Source organism: Gorilla gorilla, chromosome 9, assembly GCF_029281585.2.
Source record: "Gorilla gorilla gorilla isolate KB3781 chromosome 9, NHGRI_mGorGor1-v2.1_pri, whole genome shotgun sequence".
Taxonomy (NCBI): domain Eukaryota; kingdom Metazoa; phylum Chordata; class Mammalia; order Primates; family Hominidae; genus Gorilla; species Gorilla gorilla.
The window spans coordinates 13,364,666-13,388,214 of NC_073233.2; the positions used below are offsets into that span (position 1 = coordinate 13,364,666).

The 23,549-nt window shown below is 37.6% G+C and overlaps 1 protein-coding gene across 2 annotated transcripts in view; it reads left to right on the forward strand.

The window, feature by feature from the left end:
* NLRP14 (NLR family pyrin domain containing 14) overlaps positions 1-23,549 on the forward strand; it is a 50,361-nt gene that overhangs the window by 1,386 nt on the left and 25,426 nt on the right. The window contains exons 2-4 of one of the 2 annotated variants that reach the window (XM_055355321.2): positions 15,854-16,163; positions 17,022-17,093; positions 19,695-21,291. In XM_055355321.2, the coding sequence (XP_055211296.2) occupies positions 15,875-16,163; positions 17,022-17,093; positions 19,695-21,291 (1,958 nt within the window). In that variant the 5' untranslated portion in view covers positions 15,854-15,874. Of the gene's footprint in view, positions 1-15,853; positions 16,164-17,021; positions 17,094-19,694; positions 21,292-23,549 lie in introns of those variants that run through there. The other variant, XM_004050629.5, reaches the window with a different exon arrangement.

Consider the following 23,549-nt stretch of genomic DNA (forward strand, 5'->3'; position numbering starts at 1 on the left):
ATGCAGAGACATTGACCGGTAAGAAGGAACACTGGAAGTGGGCTGTTCTGCCACACTGCTTCCAACCTGAGAATATTACCTGAACCTCAATGAACTAACCAAAATTAAAAGAAAAAAAAAAAAGCTAAGAGGATCCAGTTTTCAGAGAAACAAAATGTGTATCTGAAGAAATATACCTGCTAAAGGGCGGAGGCCAATATGAATAACAAAGAGCACCAAGTATAGCATACGCAAGACTTTTAGGAATGAATTCTACGCAGTTACAGTTTGGGGTTTAGCAGGGGTGCCCGGCCTAGAGCCTATCTGCCTCCGTCCACCACACAGTGAGCATCTGCATTTTTTATGACTCTGGAAGCTACATTTTGAAAATTATTGGTCATGGACCCTCCCTGGCTTGAATGTGCAGAGACCCAAAGCACCAGCTTTGATGGGGGTCCTGGGAGCAGTCACCAGATGCCTAGAGATGTACCCAGGATAGGAGTGAAGAAACTGCCTTGCATGGGAAGAGAGGGATAGCCCAAGTTCCTAGTCCACGATGTTGCAGATTCTTCATAGCAAATAATTGAAGAATCTAAGAATATGACTGTGGCTTGAAGGCATAGAATTTTCCATAATTTTGGTCAATGTCACATAACTAAGAACAAAAATTGAAGTCAAGTCTGACAAGACAGCAAGGGATTTAGGGGCCAAGATCCTGATGAAAAGGGAATCTTTAAGCAGCCAACCTAAAACTTGGTGGTTTTCTCTTCAAACATTAGCAGAATTCTTAAGATGAACAGGGAAAGAAGATAAGAAGAAAGCTGTTGAAGTGCACAGAAAATTGTCAGAAGTCTCATCACAGATCGGAGGAGATAAAGATTATAGTTCAAAACCCACCAAGGAATAGATACCCAACTAGAATTCCTGGAGAGCAAAAGAATAAGAACAGAAGCAAACTGGCAATAAATAGAGATATAGCTGCAATTCAACTTTGAGTGAGCTCCATACCTGACTGGATTGTTATTATCTGCCCCCTCTCTATCTGCCTATGAGAGGAACTCTCTCAGGAGGAATATTATCATTCAGAACTTCTACAGTGTTTCGTATACAATGTCTGATAATTCAACCAAAAATTATAAGGACAGAAAGAAAGACAATAGAAACAAATTCATGGATGACTAAATTATTGAGCCAACAAATATATATTTTAAACATAATGGTGATTAATATGTTCAGTAATGGTGAAGAGTTGACAAGATCAGGAATTTTAATTGAAAATCAAATTAAAATTTTATGAATAAAAATAAAATTGAGAATGTAATAGATGTGTATGACAGCAGATCAGATGCACCAGAGAAGAGGAAAGAATATGAATACCTGAATGAGAAGATAACCATTTTATATACACATATAAAATTTTAAGTATATGTTTAAATTTTAATTTTATATATATAAAATCTTAAAATAGGTATTTTAAGATTTATAAAATATATATTTCATAAAATAAAATTTTAAATATATAATTTTAATTATATTACATATATAAATATATATATCATGTTTAGCTTGGAAATTTTTTATAGAAAAACATTTTTATATAAAAACATTTCTACTATAAAATTTTTATTTTATATATGTATAAATCTATTTTTACACAAAAATATATAAGTATAAATATATAATAATTTATGTATTAATATATAAAATATATTTATATATTTATATTAATATATTTTATTTATATTTATATATAAAAATCTCCAAGCTAAAGTGCAGAGAAGAAAGCACAGAAAAGAACATAAGAAATTATATTAGGCCATCTTGCATTGTATAAATAAATAACTTGAGACTGGATAATTTATAAAGAAAACAGGTTTAATCTCACAGTTCTGCAAGCTTTACAGGAAGTACGAGGCTTGCATCTGCTTGGCTTTTGGGGAGGCTTCAAGAAGCTTACAATCTTGATGGAAGGTGAAGGGTCTATGGGCATGTCTCACATGGTGGGAGAAGGAGCGAGAGAGGGAGAGTAGGGAGGGAGGTTCCTCACACTTAACCAGATATCATGAGAACTTACTATCACAAGGACATTACCAAGCCATGAGGGACACACCCCCATGACCCAAATACCACCCACCAGGCCCCACCTCCACTGTTAGGGATTACATTTCAACAGGAGATTTCAGTGGGGACAAATATCCAAACTATATCAGAAACATATGAAACACAGTGAAACAATGATCTAACATACAAAATTAGAGTCTCAGAAAAGATAAAATGAGCAAAGATCAATATGTGAAGAAATAATAATTTAGAATTTTCCAAACCTGATGAAAAATACTAATCCACAGTGTATAATTTCATTGTAACTCTCAAATGGTATATTGAAATCCTACAAATATTTCCAGGGATGCCTGGAGCCATGGTTTTGATCCTTGGCCAAACCAGAATAGAATATACTACATAGGAATTAATGCAGTTTTGTGGTAATGTAGTTTTCCAAAAAATACCAAGAGGGAAATCTGTAACAGCTTGCCAATATTGCTTATAGAAAATTTATTGATTCATGGTTTGCATCTGGTTTCTGTTATGCTATCTTGGTTTCTGCTATTGAACCTGGTCCTATAGCCTGGTTTCAGCTACATGACAGGAGTAGTATAAAAGACCCCTACTTGAATGAGCTGTGCCTTCCCTGAAATAAAAATATCTTAGTAGTTCACTTGCTGGCCATAAAGCACAACCTTGTGACTGAGAGAGGTCTCTGGAATCTGTGTGGGTATTGTGGACCTCCTTTCTTACCCCTGCTGCTTTGTGTCCATATCTGTCACAAATCTTTCATGAGTGTGTGTGTGTGCATGCATACAAGTCTATGTTACGCTGTATTTTTATAAATATCTCTAATAAGCTTAGAACATTTGTACATTTTAATGGAAAAAATATGTGAGTAAAATGTGAAAAAAGTCTGTATTTTTTTCTAATTAAGCATGTTAGCAATTGAATTGGAGGAGAAAAAATGGTCACTTTTGAATCAAAAGGTATCCTATATGATTTGGTTAAAGAAATACCTGAAAGCATAGAAGAGGAAAAAGATAGAGATGGAAATCATGAAAAAAAGATGATAGGCTTAAATAGTAGATCTATAAGACTTAATATGTAGACACAAAAGTTCTAGAAAAAAAAGAAAGAGGAGTTTATAAAAGTGAAGAAACAAATGACTAACAATAATAGAAAATGTCTTTGTGTTGAAAATTTTTGAGAAGGCATGAATGTAGACCAAATAACTCACGACATTTCAGTCTGGATTAGTGAATAAAGACACACTAGACATAAAAAGGTATAATTTCTCTACTGTGAGGGTAAAGAGAAAAGCTTTTAGGTAAAAAGGGTAAGTTATCTAAAAATAAAAATGACATTTACAAGAAAAAAACAACCCCATCAAAAAGTGGGCAAAGGATATGAACAGACACTCCTCAAAAGAAGACATTTATGCAGCCAAAAGACACATGAGAAAATGCTCACCATCACTGGCCATCAGAGAAATGCAAATCAAAACCACAATGAGATACCATCTCACAGCAGTTAGAATGGCAATCATTAAAAACTCAGGAAAAAACAGGTGCTGGAGAGGATGTGGAGAAATAGGAACACTTTTACACTGTTGGTGGGACTGAAAACTAGTTCAACCATTATGGAAGTCAGTGTGGCGATTCCTCAGGGATCTAGAAATAGAAATACCATTTGACCCAGCCATCCCATTACTGGGTATATACCCAAAGGATTATAAATCATGCTGCTATAAAGACACATGCACACGTATGTTTATTGCGGCACTATTCACAATAGCAAAGGCTTGGAACCAACCCAAATGTCCAACAATGATAGACTGGATTAAGAAAATGTGGCACATATACACCATGGAATACTATGCAGCCATAAAAAATGATGAGTTCATGTCCTTTGTAGGGACATGGATGAAACTGGAAATCATCATTCTCCGTAAACTGTCGCGAGGACAAAAAACCAAACACCGCATGTTCTCACTCATAGATGGGAATTGAACAATGAGAACACATGGGCACAGGAAGGGGAACATCACACTCTGGGACTGTTGTGGGGTAGGGGGAGAGGGGAGCGATAGCTTTAGGAGATATACCTAATGCTAAATGACGAGTTAATGGGTGCAGCACACCAGCACGGCACATGTATACGTATGTAACTAACGTGCACATTGTGCACATGTACCCTAAAACTTAAAGTATAATAATAATAAAAAAAAAGAAAATAAGCAAAGAGAACTTCCATACCCTTGCCCATCCACACAGTGCATTCACACACCTACCTGCATCAGTGCCCCTTTTTAGCTAGAAGCCTGTTCATGTAGTTACTAGTTTCCATCCATTCTTGCTCACATGCCACATGCACCTAAATCCAGTAATTTCCCTCCCTTTCAGTGTCAATTTTTCCCTCTATACTATATCCTTCCCATCATCAAGTATGCTGTCATTTCTCTAAAACAAAACAATAAAATTTTCTGGGGCCCTGTTTTAGTTAGTGTAGGCTGTTATAACAAAATACCGTAAACTAGATGGTTGACAATGACAGAAACTCACAGTTCTGGGGGTTGGAAGTCCAAGATCAAGGCACCAGCAGACTCAGTTTAGTGAGGGCCACTTCCTGGTTCATTTATGGCTGTCTTCTTGTGGAGTCCTCACATGGCAGAAGGGACCAGGGAGCTTTCTGGAACCTCTTTTATAAGGACACCAATTCCATTCATGAAGGCTCTGCCCTCACAACCTAATCATGTCCCAAAGTCTCCACCTCCTAATATCATCAGATTGAGGATTAGGTTTCAGGATATGAATTTGGGAGGACACATGTAGTCTATAGCAGGCCCACTTCCCTCTCAGCTACTGTATCATTTCTGTCCTTCCTGTTGAGCCAAACTTCTTAGAAAGTAGTCCATTATCTTCAATTTTTTCTCCTTCCAGTCTTTTTTGGCCTAGTTCAATTAGATTTCACCCTACCGTCTCACTGAAACTGCTGTTTTCAAAATAACTATTGATCTCAATGTTGCTAAATTCAATGGTCAGTTTTCAGTCTTATCTCGTTCTATCAGCAGAATTTGGCACAATTGATTTCAAGCATTTGGTACAATTAATCTCTCTTTCTACCTTGAAACATTTTCTTCACTTGGAGTTTTAGACAGCACACTCTTCAGGTTTTCCTCTCTGGATGTTCTTTTTCATGCTTTTTTGAAAACAATTTTATTGCCGCCTCCCAGGTCTGCTCCCTCTCTGTGACTTCTAAACAGTAGAGTGATTCCTCAGGGATCAGTCTTTGAATGTTCTATTCTCACTCCCGGAATGATCTTCCATGGCTTTAAATTCCACCTATAAGCTAGTGACTTCTAGTTTGTATCTACTGCTCAGACTTTGAATTCTAACTCCAAACTCCTTCCTTGTCAATTTGACTTCAATGTTTAATAGGCATCTCAAATTTACCAAAAATATACTCCTGAAATGCCTCATAAACTTGGTTTTTTAAACAATCTTCTCAATCTCTTTCTTCCAGATTCCCAAGTCAGTATCTTAGATTTGCCTTTGACTCCTTTCTTTTGTCTTACCTCCCAATCTGTTCTGTCAGCAAATTCTTGCAGTTCTATCTTAAAAACCCAGAATATGATTACTTTCAGCACCACAACTGCTACCGGCCTCGCCCTAGACATCATTTTCTCTCATCTGGATTATTATAATAGCCTCTTAACTGGTCTGCTTGCTTCTGCCATTGCTGTACTCCAGGATACTTCATATAGAACCAGGATGATTCTCTTAAAACATAATAGCTATTATTCACTTTGCCCAAAACCCTCAGCTGGCTTCCTAGTTTACTCAGAGTGAAAGCGAAGGAATTACAGTGACATATAGAGCCCTGCATGATATCTCTCTTCCTACCTTTCTCATTTCCCCCCTATTTCTCTGATTCGTATTCCATTATTTTGCTGCCTTATCCCATATTAGCCATTCTGGACTAATTGTTATTTCTTCAACTTGCCATTCTTGTTTTCACTTTACTCCCTTCTTTCATTAATGAGGTGCTGTTGACTGATTCATTCACTGCTTTAGGTGCTGAGAATAAAAAAAATGAATGAAATAAAAATCTTTATCTTTTATGGATCCATTCTCTAGGTGGGAAGGTGTGGAGTAAGGAAAGATCAATAGCCACTAAATAAATAAGTAAAATTATTTATTGGGTGAGAGTAAAAATACAAACAAAAGAGTAATTCAAATTTTGTTACTTGTTGTATTTGTGTATGTGACTGTTAATTTAATTATGCAGCATGAAGAAAAAATGTAAAAGGATACATACCAGAGAATTGATATGTTCAATGTGTATTGTTTATTGGGAGGGATTGATGTAAGTACAGACAGGAAGAAATTAGGGGCCTATAAGGAAGTCTCTCAAACTCTTAGTAAAAATGGAATACTACCACTTTTATTTTACCTTTATGCTTGTGGTAGACAAGCGAAGTGACAAGTTCTTTCAATTTGACAAAGAAATCCTACAAGTATTTTTACCTTTTTGCAACACAGAGATGTCATTTAAAGTATATTAACAGCAACAAATGAACAAGTACTACAATCACTCATATTTGCAGACCTTTTAGATATTACAGATCACTTTCACGAGGCATTGCAATAACTTCAAAAGTCCAGGTTTCTTATAAGATCTCTCTGAAGAAATAACACTTCCAAATATAAGTTTATATATAAGCACCTCTATCCTCTTCCACACATTTACCACAGAAGATACAGTGTTCAATATAGGATCTTTGCGCTCAGCAAACCTGTGGGCACACGTCCTTCTGAAACAAAAATAGAACAAGATAATAACAGTATGAATATTTATACGGATATCTTTCATGGGACAGCAAAAATGTTCTATTTCATGGTTTTATGTGCATGTTAGAAACAATTTCAAAACCAAACCTAGAATTTATAGTTTCTCTTAAGATGCACATACTCGTGAATGTAATATTCAGCACATTAGCACATTATAGCAATTTAATATAGTATATTGGAACCAAACTAAAAAGAGTTTACCTTTTCTCTCACCCTACACTTGGTTATCCTTTTGAGGTAGTTTTTGTATGAATCTTTATAATCTAAGCTTCTGATTTCTGGTTGTTATTGAGGTTGTTGGGCCCATCTTGCTAACTAGCATGCCTGAGTCCTTAGTATCAGTTGCCTAGAGTGTACATTTTCTTAATGCCAACGAATACTGGCTCCTCCTTTGCCAATAAAGCTTAAAGTTCTCCATGAAGAGTCCAGCTGGAGAAATGCTATCTTAAATAAGGATAAATCACCCAAATCTGGCTGCTATATGAATATGAAAACTTGTTCCAAATGGGTAATCCTTAGAAAAAGAAAGCCTCGGAACAGAGCATCCATTTACCCATGTGATCCAGAGGTTTCTCATCTGAGAGGCAATTCTCAATCCTGAAGCTACTGGATCTATTAGCTTCTAAGACTGTCTTCAGGGGCCAAGGCCATGAATTCATCTTAGAGCAGTTCTAGTCATGTAGGATTTGAATGAAATTGCACTATCCATAAATCAACACACAGCCTTGGTGACTACTGTGGTCGATTTGACTCAGCTGTTCCTTAAATATATCGAGTAGGCTCTTAACTGAGGGTCTCTGCACTTGCTATTTCTTCCTCCTGGAATGCTCCATCTCCCAGATATCTGCATTGTTCACACTTTCACATTCTGCAAATATCGCCTTAGCAGTGTCTTCTCTTGCTATTCAAAGAGAAATAGGACCCACCCCCACTTTTCACCCCCAGCGCTGTATTCCTTGCCCCACTCTGATTTTCTCCATAGCAATGATTACCACCTGGTATACTGCAATTCATTATCTGTGCCCCTTCAACAGAATGTAAGCTCCACGGAGGTAAGGGCTAGATGAGCAAGACTTTGGATATTTTATTCACTGCTAGACAGGGTCCAGAAAACTGACAGGCACAAATAAGATGCTCAATAATCGTACGGATTTTAGATGGACGAATAAAGGGACACTGCTTATTGGGAGTCAGCCAGTCTGGGAAAGGTCCTTCAAAGCTAGGGTTCAGTTCCCCGACTTCCTCTTTCCCACATCGGGAAAGCAAGGAGGAAGGACGTGCGCCCACAGGTTTGCTGAGGGCAGGGGATCCTATATTGAACACTGAATCTTCTGCGGTAAATGAGTGGAAGAGCATAGAGGCGGAGAGTGGGAACAGAGCTCCCTTGGCCCCTCCAGCCAATGGGAAGAGAGATTCGCTAGGTCAGGCGGTGGGGGTCCAACCACCCACGCTGGCCCGCAGCACTCTTAGTGGGTTTGCTCTTCTCTCTGGGGAGGAGGAAGGTGAGGCATTAAGAGCCAGAGTGCGTTCCCCTTTCTGGTGGAACAGCAAGTGCCTGTTGATCCTTTCCTGTCCTTCTGAGGCCTGGCTTTTGGCGCTTATACCCTTTGACACCGACGCCTGGTGAGACCGAGGTATGGAATGACTCTCCTCTTCTCTGGATGCGTACTTTGTCCACTCTAAAATGGGAAGTTGGGTTCTGTGCGAGTCCATTCAGCGTCCACATTCTGTGTGGAAAATGAAAGGGATGTGGACTCAGGGCCCAAGAGGATGAGCTGCCAGGACACTCCAGGGTGGGACACTTTTGGGCATGGCGCCGGCCATGACCAGGGTGGAAAAGCGACCTTGAGGGTGCGAGTCCACGGTCACCTGCAAGTAGTCTTCGGCTGGAGACCTAGTGTGGCCTGTGTCCATTTGTCAAATTCCAAAGAGATAAATGAATGCCTGCCAACTGTGCTTGAATTTGGCAGGCACTGCGTGCATTGCCCGCTTCTTGAATCTCCTGGATTAAAGCGGTATGAATAGCCCCACTTTCACCAGCCTTGACGAATGTAGGCAAGCCCCTCGCCTCTCTAACCAGGAGCAGGTGTTCGTCCTTCAGTCTGAAGCTATTCCCGCCACCTGTGTTCTGCCGTCTTTCATTCACTCTGAGTCTTTCCCTAGCCCGTCTCCCTACTGAAAACGAAACAAACCGCCTGAAAACTGCTTTGCAGGTGCAACAGCTGCTCTCACTGGTGCTCCAGGTTATCAGTATCTGTCTCTCCACTTCTCCCTAGCAAAGTTCAAGAAATATTAGTAAGGTAGCACATGCTTGCTCTCTGCGTTGGTCATCCTCTAGCCTATAGTGCTTTAGTGCTTTAGCACCCCCACTCCCTCTACTCCAGCAGTGACCCAAAATTGCTCTCTCTATGCAAGTTAGCAATTATTGCCAACACGCCAAATTCAAGTACAGATGGCAGGCATTCATTTCTTTAACTTTTTGGAATTTGACAAATGGATATTGCCTTTTTACCTTTTTATTTCTCCACTTATTTAAGGAATGTATTCTAATGAGAGATAATTGTCAAAAATTGTCCTAAACTCAGTTGTGTTTTGAGATAGGACAATTTGTGATAATTATTTTAAGTACATTTCGGTTTTTTTTATGTAGAGGTTTTGTTTTCTTTGCTTAGTTGTAATCTTCATATACCTGCCAACTGTTTTGCTGTATGACGAGGTCATTTTAATGACTAAAAATCAAGTGTGTGCTATATTTTTATACATTTATTATAATTGAATCCTTATTGACAATTATTTACTATTCTAAACAAATACCCTTATGCACAAAACTTTCTTTTCTGTATTTAGGATTTTTTTTTCAGTGGATGATTTCCCAAAGAAGATACTGTTTGAAAACTCATGCATGTTTGTAAAATTCTCAGTAGACATGCAGACATGCAGTTTTTCAAGAGTGTAGCAATTAACATTTATATTAACTCCTTTTATATGGTACTGCTTTTTAAAGCTTATTTTTGTCATTTTGATCTTTGAGAAGGGCTGTTTCCTGGTTTGCATTAGTTGTGCTATCTGCCTAAGTTTGAAAATTTTCTGAAATACTTGTTAGCCATTTGCTTTTTGCTTTTTTTCCCCTTCTATGAATAGGCTATTCACAATAAATTTGCTTTATTGCTATTCTGATCTATTTGTATCATGTCATTTTAGGGATATGAACATTTTCAAGACAATATTTTAGTGTGAACTGTAACTCATAAAAGACTGCACTGAGCATAAACATGCAGCTTGGTAAATGATTACCAAGTGTTCACTCATGTGAAACATCAGCAGGTCAAGGAATAGGACATTCATTACCAGGACATAAGGCCCCCTTCATCCCTCTCCACCTCATCTCCACAGAGGTATTAGGAAACCGACTTTTATAATAGCTACTTCATAATCTTGTTTGATTTGGCTTCTTTCACTAGTTATGAGATTTATTCTAGTGGCATATAGCTTCAATCATATGTTTTCTTTGCTGTTTAGGATTTCATTGTACGAATTTACCACAATGTATTGATTGGTTCTACTATAGATGAACTCTTGGATCTTTTCAAGTGCTTAGGAATTATAAGCAGTGCTGCTGTAGTTATTGCATATCTCCTGGTATACCTACACACATATTTCTATTGGATATTTTCTAAGAACTTTAATTGCTCTGTCATAGTGTATGTATATTTCCAGTTTTAAGGAATAACCATTTTAGAATAGTAGTTTTTAGAATTACAGAAATTTCTTGTTACCCAATTTCCCCAATTTTTAATATCTTGCATTACTATGGTATATTTGTCACAATGAAGACAATAAGGCAATTAAGTTGCACTTAATTTGAAGTTCACTAGTTTTTCCATAGTGTTCTTTTTCTATTCCTGAATATTACATTTTTCTATTCCTGAATATTACATTTACATTTATTATTACAGTACAGTATTGTCCTGGGTGGACATCTTCAATTTTAGTAGTTAATACAAACAGTTTTAAAGTGGTTTTATTAATTTACACTTCAGTTGTTTATTTGCCATATTCCCTGTAAACATTTTTCTGTTTTTGGTTGGCCATTTGTGTTTGAATTCTAAGGACAAGAGGTTTTAATTTCAGCATAGTTAACGAACATTTTGTCTCTGTAGATTCCTCTGGTCTGTGAAAGTTTCTCAGTCTTTCCTTGTTTTGTGATGACCTTGACAGTTCTGAGAAGTACTGGTCAGGTAATTTGTATCATGTCCCTCACTTTGTTTTTCCTTATGGCTAGACTAGGATGATGGGTTTGGGGAAGGAATATCATGGTGGCAACATGCCATTCACAGTATCAATAGCACATACAATCACAATGACTTATGGCTGGTAATAGTAGCCTTGATCTTGGGAGAGTGTTTGTGAGGTTTCTCACTAAAAAGTTTCTCCACTGTCCCCACCTGCTCCCATACTGCTCTCTTTGGAAAGAAATCAATAAGCACAGTCAGCGCTCTGGGAGGTGGGGTGCAGTTGGGTTAACAGCCACTTCCTGGAGGGAAGAATATCCTACACAAAGTATTTGGAAATCTTCTCTAAGAGAGATTTGTCTCTTTTCTCTCATATATTCGGACATTTATCAATATCAGTACGGACTCATGGACATTTGCTTTGTACTTTGGGCTATAATCCAATACTGTTATTTATTTTGGCCATCAGGAGCTCTTTCTGGTTTTATCTTGGGTCTTTTTGCATACCCCATTATTTTCCTTTCCTTATTTCTGGCACTATGAGATGCTATCGGCTCATTGTATCTATTCCCTGTCCCAGCCCTAGAATCAGCAGTATCTCAGAGGAGCCCTGATTCCTTTTATTGGCAAATGGTACAGTTAGAAACCAAAATTTGGGCCTGGGTGGACATCTCCAATTGTAGTAGTTAATTCAAACAGTTTTAAAGTGGTTTTATTAATTTACACTTCAGTTGTTTATTTGCCATATTCCCTGTAAACATATTTCTGTTTTTGGTTGACCATTTGTGTTTGAATTCTAAGGACAAGAGGTTTTAATTTCAGCATAGTTAACAATATATCTTCAAATATTCATTGTGGTTCTTGGTCAGTTCCCTTATTGTGTCCAAACTGGTAAGTCCCTTCTTTCCTAAGTTGTGATGAATATTCTTTGCTGTTTTCTCCTCCCTGGTTTGAAGTATTAATGATGTACTACTTACTATATCTGGGATTTATTATGAGGATACTAATTAATTCTTGTCAAAATGGTTTACAAGTTGTCCTAATGAACGACCCTGAATTCTTTGCTCCCAATTATGGTGTCTCTTCTATAATATATTGAAATCTAATGAGAATGTATTTTCTTGGCTATCTACTCTTTTTCTTTGATTTAATTATCATGACAGAAGTTGTACATTTAGGCCAGGCACCATGGCTCACGCCTGTCACCTGTAATCCCAGCACTTTGGGAGGCCTAGGTGGGCAGATCACTTGAGGTCAGGAGTTGGAGACTAGCATGGCCAACATGGTGAAACCCTGTCTCTACTAAAAATCCAAAAATAAATAAATAAATAAATAAATAATTAAATAAATAAATAAAATTAGCCAGGCATAGTGGCAGGCACCTGAAGTCCAAGTTACTTGGGTGGCTAAGCCATGAGAATCGCTTGAACCCAGGAGGGAAGGCAGAGGTTGCAGTGAGCGGAGATCCAACACTACACTCCAGCCTGGGCGACAGAGCGAGACTCCATCTCCAAAAAAAAGAAGTTGTACACTTAGCAGTAGAGGTTAGACTCTTGAAGTTTTTTCAACTGGGGGGAAGTTTGCTGCCCTGGGGTCATTTGGCAATATCTAGAGACATTTTTTGTTTGTCACAACTGTAGAAGATCCAGGGTTCTAACTGGCATCAAACAGAAGCCATGAATGCTGCTCAACATCATATAACGCACATACAGTATCCCCCAAGGAAATATCCAGCCTAAAATGTCAGTACTACTGAGGCTGGGAAACTGCTATAGGAGATTTAATTAGAGCGACCAAGAAAGGAAATCAATCCGGACTATATGAAAAGGGTGGAAACACCTGGCTTCCTAGGTCAAATCTTAGCTCCCTGAGACCTCCATATCTCTCCCCTCTCTAGGTAAGAATCCCTTCTCCCTTTGTGTCCTCCTAGAACTACTCTGGCCCAGATGATAGTCATGCTATATTTAGAGGTCTTCCTCTTCTAGTCTGGTGTTCAGCATAGGGTCTGCTATCACAGAGCATGGCCACACAGATTTTGTATAACTCTGAATTTCCAATGCCTAGGAAAATGAAGTGAAATTAAAAGGCAATGCTATGTAGTAGAAAGAGAATGAGCTTTGTAGTATGATAGGCCATTTGTCAACTCTATGACCTGGGCAAGTTTCTTAATTTCTGAGACTCTGTATCTATAAATGTGGATAAAATCAAACTTTCAGGTCTGTTTTAAAGTCTAGACAAAATTTTTGTAAAGAATCTATACACACTAGGTCCTCACAAATATAGTCATTATTAATATGAGCTAATTATTTTGAACAAATATGCTTTGTTATAAACAAAAATTTACATCAATAAATTTGCAAATTAAAATCCTCATAGACCATGGGTTCCCATTTTAGTTCAGGGCATTTTTGAATGAATGAATGCCTTCCTATAAGAGAAACAGTGCCAAACATGTGTTCCTCTTTCTAAAAAGGTAAAAAGCCAAAACAAAACAACAAATTCCTTCAAGAACAGCGTAAAACCTTTGGGAAGGAGACTATAGTATATTCTACTCTATTATACTTGTAGATATCGTACAGTAGAAAGCTAATAGGATTCAGACTCATATAGATCTCGGCTCAAAGGGACACCCATAAAGGAGGAGGAAAATGAAAAAAGTGTGGGATTATGACAGCAAAGAGACAAGTAAATATCAAGATGTAAGGCATTGTTAAAATAGTATTATTAACATATGGCACCTTGTTAAAGTTAGGTGCATGCATTAGCTTTTTTAATCCTTGCAGAGGTAGGTACTCTTGCTATTCCTGCTTACAGATGGGAAAATTGAATCCCAAAATGCCCCCTTGAGTTTTGTAACAAGGAGGTTATTGGTATGAGTTATTTCAGTGGAATTGTGGTGGGAAAAGTTCAATTGCAGTGGATTGAGGAGGTATAATATAATAGGTGATAGAGTATAGAAGACTGAAGAAGTTTGACTATGAAGATGAAGGGGATTTGGAGTAAAGAGAATATTTGTAAAAGACTAAGTGAGATTTGGGCACATTTAAGTGCTAATGAGTAGGACTTAGGGGACAGGGAGAAGTTGAAGATCAAGAAGATAGATTTCTAATGGATTAAATCCCTTCGGGAACAATTGCTTATGAGATTTAGATCACAGGTAGAGAAATAAGCTATAGAAAAGGGAAGAGAGCTCCCCTCATTTGTTACAGGAAAGACAAAGATAAAGATGGACCCATATGCAGGGATACCTGCAGATTTCTAGACAGGAAGCGGAAGATGTATTCTGTGCCTTGCTTTCCCCTCACCTACCATATTCTCTATGTCCTGGAGAAATTTCAGAGTTCTTTTTTGAAGTTTCCTCAAATCTTTTCCTTTATGCTTTTTAAAAAATTACTATAGGACTTGTTTTTGTCAGATTTATCTGTAATCTAGAATATTTTTACCATGTAGTTAAACAAACAACCTTAAAACAGCTGATAGCTCACCAATTACTGTAGGATAAAATCCAGATTTACTATATGTTTTGAGACAATTCACCTTCTGTTTAAAAGAAAAACTCTCCCTTCTATATACTTTTATTTCCCCCATCCATCTTTTTTTCCAATCATATTAGCAAGAATTGGGGGAGACATTATGAAAGACTGGAAAGGGCAGGAATTTTAGTGAAAGATCTAAGTTGAGTTCCAGCTGCACCACTTACTAGCTCTATCTCTTCAGGCAATTTACCAAAAGAGATTAAGAAAACTTGATGGTGCTTGGGAGAGTATGGATTAAGTAATTAATTGGAGCACCCATGCTGAATAAGAAATTGAATAAGGCCCTTAAGATGGCTGATGAGGGGAAAACGCAGGGCTCAAAAGGATTTGATGATGTTTGAAGAACTGTCACCGAGTAAGGGCATGAAACCACTCAGTTAACTGGAAGATATTAGTAAAAAATGGGCTATGGGAGTTTGCAGTTTAAAAGTTTGAGTAGTCATTGACAAAGCCTGGGGTGAGAGCATTAGAGTAAACTGCCAGAGAGCAGTAAGGTCATGGGAGTTGATGTCAAAGACGTGAGATGAGGATGTTTTTGATGCTCTTTAACACTGAACTCACCCAGACTAACTGTGGTGTTGGGGAAAGTGCACGAAAGGAGCTTGTGTACTACGAAAGACCCTCAGTAATTATGTATGGATTTATGACCAGAAATGACATGACAAGAAGAGGTAGATGGTGGCATATTCTAATTGCATGTGTTTTTTGAGTAATAATGTGTTGGCACGGGTGCAATAACAATGTTTTATAGGTTGAGATGTATATTAGATGTTGTTGGGGGATAGAAGGGATAAGGACAGACAGTTAGCAATACTTAGGAGGAGCCAGTTCTGTGCCAGGTGATATATGAACCCTATCTTATTTGATCCATACTAAAATTAGAGGTTGGCTCTGCTATCCCCACTTAGCAGAAGAGTAAGTTGAGGTTCAAAGAGAGGAATTACCTTTATTTATATAGCTCATAAGTGGTAGGACTGGGAATAGATCGTAAGAAGATGGAATAAATATACAGTACAGTGGTCTATATCAGAGGAATGCTTTGTGAAAGAAGATATATTACAGAGGACACTAGGTCAGTACCGAGCCTAATACAGTGGGCTTCTGCAAATGTTTGTTAAATTAATCTATATAAGTATTTCATTTTCAAATCTGTCTTTTTCATGTGTCCCATTTATTCCATGTGCTTTTGGTTATTTTTTTCCCCCCACAGAGGCCTGAATATTTGGACAAGATGGCAGATTCATCATCATCTTCCTTCTTTCCTGATTTTGGGCTGCTATTGTATTTGGAGGAGCTAAACAAAGAGGAATTAAATACATTCAAGTTATTCCTAAAGGAGACCATGGAACCTGAGCATGGCCTGACACCCTGGACTGAAGTGAAGAAGGCCAGGCGGGAGGACCTGGCCAATTTGATGAAGAAATATTATCCAGGAGAGAAAGCCTGGAGTGTGTCTCTCAAAATCTTTGGCAAGATGAACCTGAAGGATCTGTGTGAGAGAGCAAAAGAAGAGATCAACTGTGAGTGATGCTAGGGGCAAATCGGGGGCTAGGCAGGAAGGAAGTGTTTCCTGGAGCCCAGTGGAGTGTTTCTGTAAGAGGGATTTAGGGATTAAACCATGTTGGGGGACATAAGCTTCATGGTGGTCTTGTGCATGGGGAGCTTTTTGAATTATTTGAGGAAGGAAAGGCAGAAGCGTTTTGAGTACTGTTACTCAGCCTAGCTCCTTAACTGGGGGCAATTCATCCATCTTGTACCAGTTGAAATGATCAAAGGAATTGAGTGATAGGAATTGTCCCATAAAGTGCCTTCACCTAAACTACAAGTTATAAGTTAGGCAACATTTTGAGGAATCAAATATGATTTAACATATTTGCTGAAATATGAGCAATGGGCTGAAAATTATTATTGGACGTAATCCAAGGCAGTATTTTTAGTCATTCTCAGGTATGAAATATTATAGACCTCTAGAATTCCTTACTTGTATACAAGGCTTTAGAGTTATATATATATATATATATATATATATATGTATGTATATATATAATATTCATATCTATTATCTCCTTTGCACCTCACCATATTGTAGTGAAGTCAGTATAGACAAGGAAACTGAGGCTTATATACTACACTATTTTCCCTGGAGCTACAAGGTGGGGGCCATGGCAAGAGGTCTCCTACTTCAGTGTTATCTGTATCACATTGTTTCTTCTCTCAGCTAAGCTTATGGAGTCTGAGGCTCTGGCAGCTCTAGTTTTCTTAAACCTAGATAGTCATAGAATTGGACCACTTATGTGAATGCTGGCCTCTGTTCTAGCCATCATGAAAGCTCACTTTGTTTTCATTAAATATCATGATCCTATTGGAACCTGTTACAGGGTCGGCCCAGACTATAGGACCCGATGATGCCAAGGCTCGAGAGACACAAGAAGATCAGGAGGCAGTGCTGGGTGAGTAGTTAGGCCTTTCATCAGATTTGGGAGGCATTCAAAGTTTTGATACAGGATGGCGATTTATCTCCCGAGGACTTTTGTTCAAATCTTGTTAACTTCTTCTAATACCCCACCTGTTCCCTGAATGTCACCCAAAAAGGATCAGCAAAACACTCCCTGGCCAAAGTCAGAATCAGGGCCTTGTTAATTCAGATCCTCAAGAGAACAGTGTTTAGAATGCCTGCTAAAAGAAGGGCTGATGCACAAAGATATATTAATGTTTATATTTTATGTACTAAAAGTTACTGAGTTGGGAGGAAACTTTCAGTTTATCACATCTACCTTCTTTAAAGATGGTGCTGTAATTAAATTCTAGGAGTGGTGACCAACTGGTTCATATAAAAACTGATTTCTAGAACCAGGTCTTCTCAATCATAGTTAACACAGGGGTCCCCAACTCCTGGGCCACAGACCCCTACTGGTCGGCGGCCCCTCGGGAATCAGGTCACATAGCAGGAGGTGAGTGGTAGGCCACGGGAGCTTTACCACCTGAGCTCCGCCTCCTGTCAGATCAGCAGCTGCTTTAGTCTCATAGGAGCACGAACCCTATTGTGAATTGTGCATTCAAGGGATCTAGGTTGTACGCTCCTTATGAGAATCTGATGATAAATGTAATGCAATTGAATCATCCTGAAATCATCTCCCCTCCCTGCCCTGCCACCCCTGCCTCCTACATCCATGGAAAAATTGTCTTCCATGAAACTGGCCCCTGGTGCCCAAAAGGTTGGGGATTTCAGACCACTGGTTTATTAACACCATTTCCCCACTTTGTTTTGAATTCTACATAATTTAATTCCAATTTATATAAATGGAATTACAGTAGAAAGAAAATTAGATCAAGTGAGAAACCTTTATTCTTAACCCAGCCACATTCTAACAAGCCACATTATTTCATTCAAGAAATAATTGAAAACTTAGTTCATCCCAAGCACTAAAATAGAAAAATTACTTGTTACCTTAAATGACCTTGAATATAACATCCCACTGTGACCTTAATTTCTGATTCAATATAAAGAAGTATATCTTTGTGGTATGAGAAAAATCTCATGGCTAATAATTTTTGTTTTATTATTATTTCAAACCTAATGGCTGTTTCCCTCTTATGTGCAGATAATTGCACACAGATAGCTAATAAATGTCTTCAAATTATTATTTGAAAATTGTGATAAAAGTAAACTATTTATTATAGGAACTTTGGAAAATACTGTAAGTACAAAATAGAAAATAAGAAGCACAGCAATGATTTACTGATTATTTTCTCTGTGAGTATACCAACATCACGCTGTTTGAATTACTATAGTTTTGTGGTAGGTTTTAATTTTGGATAAATAGTGTTTTTCTTCTCCCTGCCTGGCCAATCATTATTTTCACTTTTTGGGATTTTTTAGTTATCATTTGTTTATGTTTTATCTTTGTTTTTAAACTTCACATAAGCAAAATGAGCTATTTTTTAAAAAAAGATTCAAATGTTTTAAAATTACATAAAGTGAGTTTCTCACTCTTCCCACTCCCCATCCCCAATCCTACTATTCAGAAATAACCAGTATTAATATATTGGTGTATATGGTACAGGTTTTCAGATACATAAAGTTTGTTCATCTTTTTTCCAGGAGAGGATCATATTCTACATAATTGCCAGAAACTTCATATCTTTTTTGGTTATTATTTGGGGAGCTATTAGTACCTATAGTTATACCTTATTCAGAAGTTGTAAAGTACTCAATTATATCATTGTATTCTCATTTTTTTATTGCACAAATATATTTGACACTTATGTGCAAGGAAATGCGTTAGACACTGACCATGCAATGATGAAGCCCCTAGCCAAGTGCATCATTTATTTTAAAAATAAAGTAATTATAGCTAGTGACATGTACTGCGAATGAAAAATATACTGTTTTGAGAATATATAAAAAGGGGAAGTAGTCTAGCGATGAGGTTCAGAGAGGTCTTCCCTGAGATCCTATCCTTTTAATAGAGATCTAAAGGAGGGATCAGACTTAAACAGGTAAAGATGAATTATATTTTCATTCTATTTCACTCAGGATGTTTTTCTTTTTTTCAAAATATTATTTAAGCTACGATTCAATGTTTATTAACTTTTTACTTGTACAAAGAAAATTATTTTGATCTGTAGATTCAGGTCTGTCTTGGGGGTCTTCCCTATTATTGTTAATGGTTGCCTCTGTTCTTTTATTTTTAATCTGGATGAAAGCTCTGTTCTCCACATCTATCATCTTTTTTCTATGTAGAAGGAAAAGTACAAAGAAGAAAAAATATTTCTAAAGTGAATCCAGTTTTTATTTCCCATCACAAATTCATTTTTCTGCATCATCAATTCTGGTTTTTATTACAGTATCTAATACAGGTTTTAAATCTATAGGAATATTTTTATTTGATTTATATTATTTTTAAAAAATCAAAACCAGCTCTGATTTCAGCCTATGTTCTTTCATGTTCCTAACTCCAAGTTCGGTATTCTTGACATTACATTTCATAGAATTTGTTTTGATCATGTGTCTTTGTTTTTGTTTTTTTACCTTTGCCATTCTGACTTAGGTGATGGAACAGAATACAGAATTAGAATAAAGGAAAGATTTTGCATCACGTGGGACAAGAAGTCTTTGGCTGGAGAGCCTGAAGATTTCCATCATGGAATTGCAGAGAAAGATAGAAAACTGTTGGAACACTTGTTTGATGTGGATGTCAAAACCGGTGAACAGCCACAGATCGTGGTGCTTCAGGGAGCTGCTGGAGTTGGGAAAACAACCTTGGTGAGAAAGGCAATGTTAGATTGGGCAGAGGGCAATCTCTACCAGCAGAGGTTTAAGTATGTTTTTTATCTCAATGGGAGAGAAATTAACCAGCTGAAAGAGAGAAGCTTTGCTCAATTGATATCAAAGGACTGGCCCAGCACAGAAGGCCCCATTGAAGTAATCATATCCCAGCCAAGTAGCCTCTTGTTTATTATTGACAGTTTCGATGAACTGAACTTTGCCTTTGAAGAACCTGAGTTTGCACTGTGTGAAGACTGGACCCAAGAACACCCAGTGTCCTTCCTCATGAGTAGTTTGCTGAGGAAAGTGATGCTCCCTGAGGCATCCTTATTGGTGACAACAAGACTCACAACTTCTAAGAGACTAAAGCAGTTGTTGAAGAATCACCATCATGTAGAGCTACTAGGAATGTCTGAGGATGCAAGAGAGGAGTATATTTACCAGTTTTTTGAAGATAAGAGGTGGTCCATGAAAGTATTCAGTTCACTAAAAAGCAATGAGATGCTGTTTAGCATGTGCCAAGTCCCCCTAGTGTGCTGGGCCACTTGTACTTGTCTGAAGCAGCAAATGGAGAAGGGTGGTGATGTCACATTGACCTGCCAAACAACCACGGCTCTGTTTACCTGCTATATTTCTAGCTTGTTCACACCAGTAGATGGAGGCTCTCCTAGTTTACCCAACCAAGCCCAGCTGAGAAGACTGTGCCAAGTCGCTGCCAAAGGAATATGGACTATGACTTATGTGTTTTACAGAGAAAATCTCAGAAGGCTTGGGTTAACTAAATCTGATGTCTCTAGTTTTATGGAAAGCAATATTATTCAAAAGGACGCAGAGTATGAAAACTGCTATGTGTTCACCCACCTTCATGTTCAGGAGTTTTTTGCAGCTATGTTCTATATGTTGAAAGGCAATTGGGAAGCTGGGAACCCTTCCTGCCAGCCTTTTGAAGATTTGAAGTCATTACTTCAAAGCACAAGTTATAAAGACCCCCATTTGACACAGATGAAGTGCTTTTTGTTTGGCCTTTTGAATGAAGATCGAGTAAAACAACTGGAGAGGACTTTTAACTGTAAAATGTCACTGAAGATAAAATCAAAGTTACTTCAGTGTATGGAGGTATTAGGAAACAGTGACTATTCTCCATCACAGCTGGGATTTCTGGAGTTGTTTCACTGTCTGTATGAGACTCAAGATAAAGCGTTTATAAGCCAGGCAATGAGATGTTTCCCAAAGGTTGCCATTAATATTTGTGAGAAAATACATTTGCTTGTATCTTCTTTCTGCCTTAAGCACTGCCGGTGTTTGCGGACCATCAGGCTGTCTGTAACTGTGGTATTTGAGAAGAAGATATTAAAAACAAGCCTCCCAACTAACACTTGGTAAGTGTGTTAGGGTCATTCCCTGGAAGTGCCCTGTAAGGGAGAGAAGTAGATTTTGTCAGAGGGAGGAGGAGTTTAGCTGAGGTCCCAGAGCTGAGATAACCCTTTGGAGTTGTCCCATCTTGAGGCAGGGAGGCTAAGCATTTAAACCCCTTATTGACCAATCATGGCTACTGGTGAGGAGTGGGCAAAAACTTTCCTGAGATGGCTTTTTTGGCCTGAAGGCAATACCAGGAGAGGGACTGGGCTGAGGACTCTCAATTGTTGACAATCTCAACAACTCAGGGGAAATGAGCACTTCAGTCTTCAAGGAGGAATGTGGCATGGCACAAACTTGCATCCATGATAATAAGTATATTTGATTTCTAAAGATAATGTCATCCAGAATAAGGGACCAGAAATTTTCTGCTGAACCTGGTAAACACAGGTTATCTCTCTGTATTATATTCCTCCGTACTCCAGTGACCTAGCTCGCTTTCTCTATTGCCCAGACATTGGTTGGCCTTTGTTTTGTAGTTTGTGAAGGGTCTCAGCCCTTTAATGCCTATCTGGAGACACTGGAGGTTAGTAAGAAATAGTAGGTGCTAAATAAATATTTTTGAAAAAAGAAATGAACCTTAAGTATTTCACGTACATTATTCTACTCTACCTCCTTTCTCAAGTTGCCTTTTCTGACTACCCATCTAAATCTGAGGAAAGAATTGAACTATGGAATTCATTCCCAGATGTATATAAAATTAATTGAGGACTTCCTATGTGCTATATAGTTGTATAGTGAACTGGATATTTAACATAATATACAATTTAATGTTGTTGGCAACCATCTCTATTTTTAAGATTACACAACTCAGAGACATATACCTAGAAAATTTATTGATTCAAGCACACATCAAATAATAGTTAAGTGGCTGAGTGCTTATCACATAAACTGACAGTCTTCTAAGTCCTTGATCTCATTTAGTCTTCTGATAGTCTTATTAGGTAGGTGCTATTATTTCCATTTTACTTAGGACAAAATTGTGATACCAAGAAGGCATATAACTTGACTGAGGTCACACATCTGATTGTAATTTCTTGGTTTGCTAACTTTATCCAAGCTGTTTCAGTACCATTATATACAATTGCAGAATCACTCCTTTCTTATAAGAGCATACATTTCATTTATTTGCAAACTGTGGGAGTAGAAATTGTGGGCCCTGATGCTATGACCTTTACCCACCTTGGAAAATTGTGAGTAATCGTCAGTCAATTTTCTTAATTCTGACTTCAGAGTTCTATTTAAAGAAGATGTGATTTAACAGGGCATTAAAACGTCTTTTATGCCTAATAGTAAATGCTAGAACAGTTTTCTGGCCACTAGATTGCCAGTTCTCCTTACCTATGTTGTAGAGTTATCTAGTACTAGAGTTGATTGTTGCTAAAATAAGGAGCCAGAGAACCCAATGTTTTAAAAGAAAAACTGTAGGTGACCTCAGTCTCTTCTATAATATAACTACATTGTAAGCTTTGTGAGAGCAGGAGCTCTGTATGGTTCACCATTTTATGTAGTGTTCGCACAGAGGAAACACTTGAATGCTTGAAAGAATAATTTATTATCCTGTTTTTATAAATTTAAGACCTCAAGTGATATAGACCATCACTATGAACTGTCATTCATTCCAATTTAAGATATGGGAATGAATATTTATTGACTAGCTATTATATATAAGGCAACACACTAGACTTTTACATGTTTTATATACATTATATTTAATATATACATATATATGTATATAACAGTTACTGATTACTAGGAACACTTATAGCATGAGACATTTGCTAAGCATTTTCTACATACTGCCTTATTGAATCTTCACAGTTGTCCTAAAAAATAGATACTATTATCTTCATTTATCAAGATCATGAAGCTGAGGCTCACATAGGTTAGTAAATTTTCCAGAATAACTAAGTTCAGTGAGTGGCAGTGTTGAATTGGGACTCAGAGCTGCTCCACTGTCGAGCTTATAAGCACCAGGTTGTCCCCTGTTTTATTACCCTTTATTTGTTCATGAGTTTATTGATAATATTCCTAATAATTAAATTATAAAGTATTTAAAGTTTACAGTGTGCTTTTGTGTACCCTTTAAAATGCACTATTAAATTTCCACATCTTTGTGAAAGGAGACAACATTTCCATTTTATAGATGATGAAAATTTGCAAGTTATAGAACTTATGCAACTCTCTTAAAATAATATGGCTAGTAAGTGGGAGACCTGGG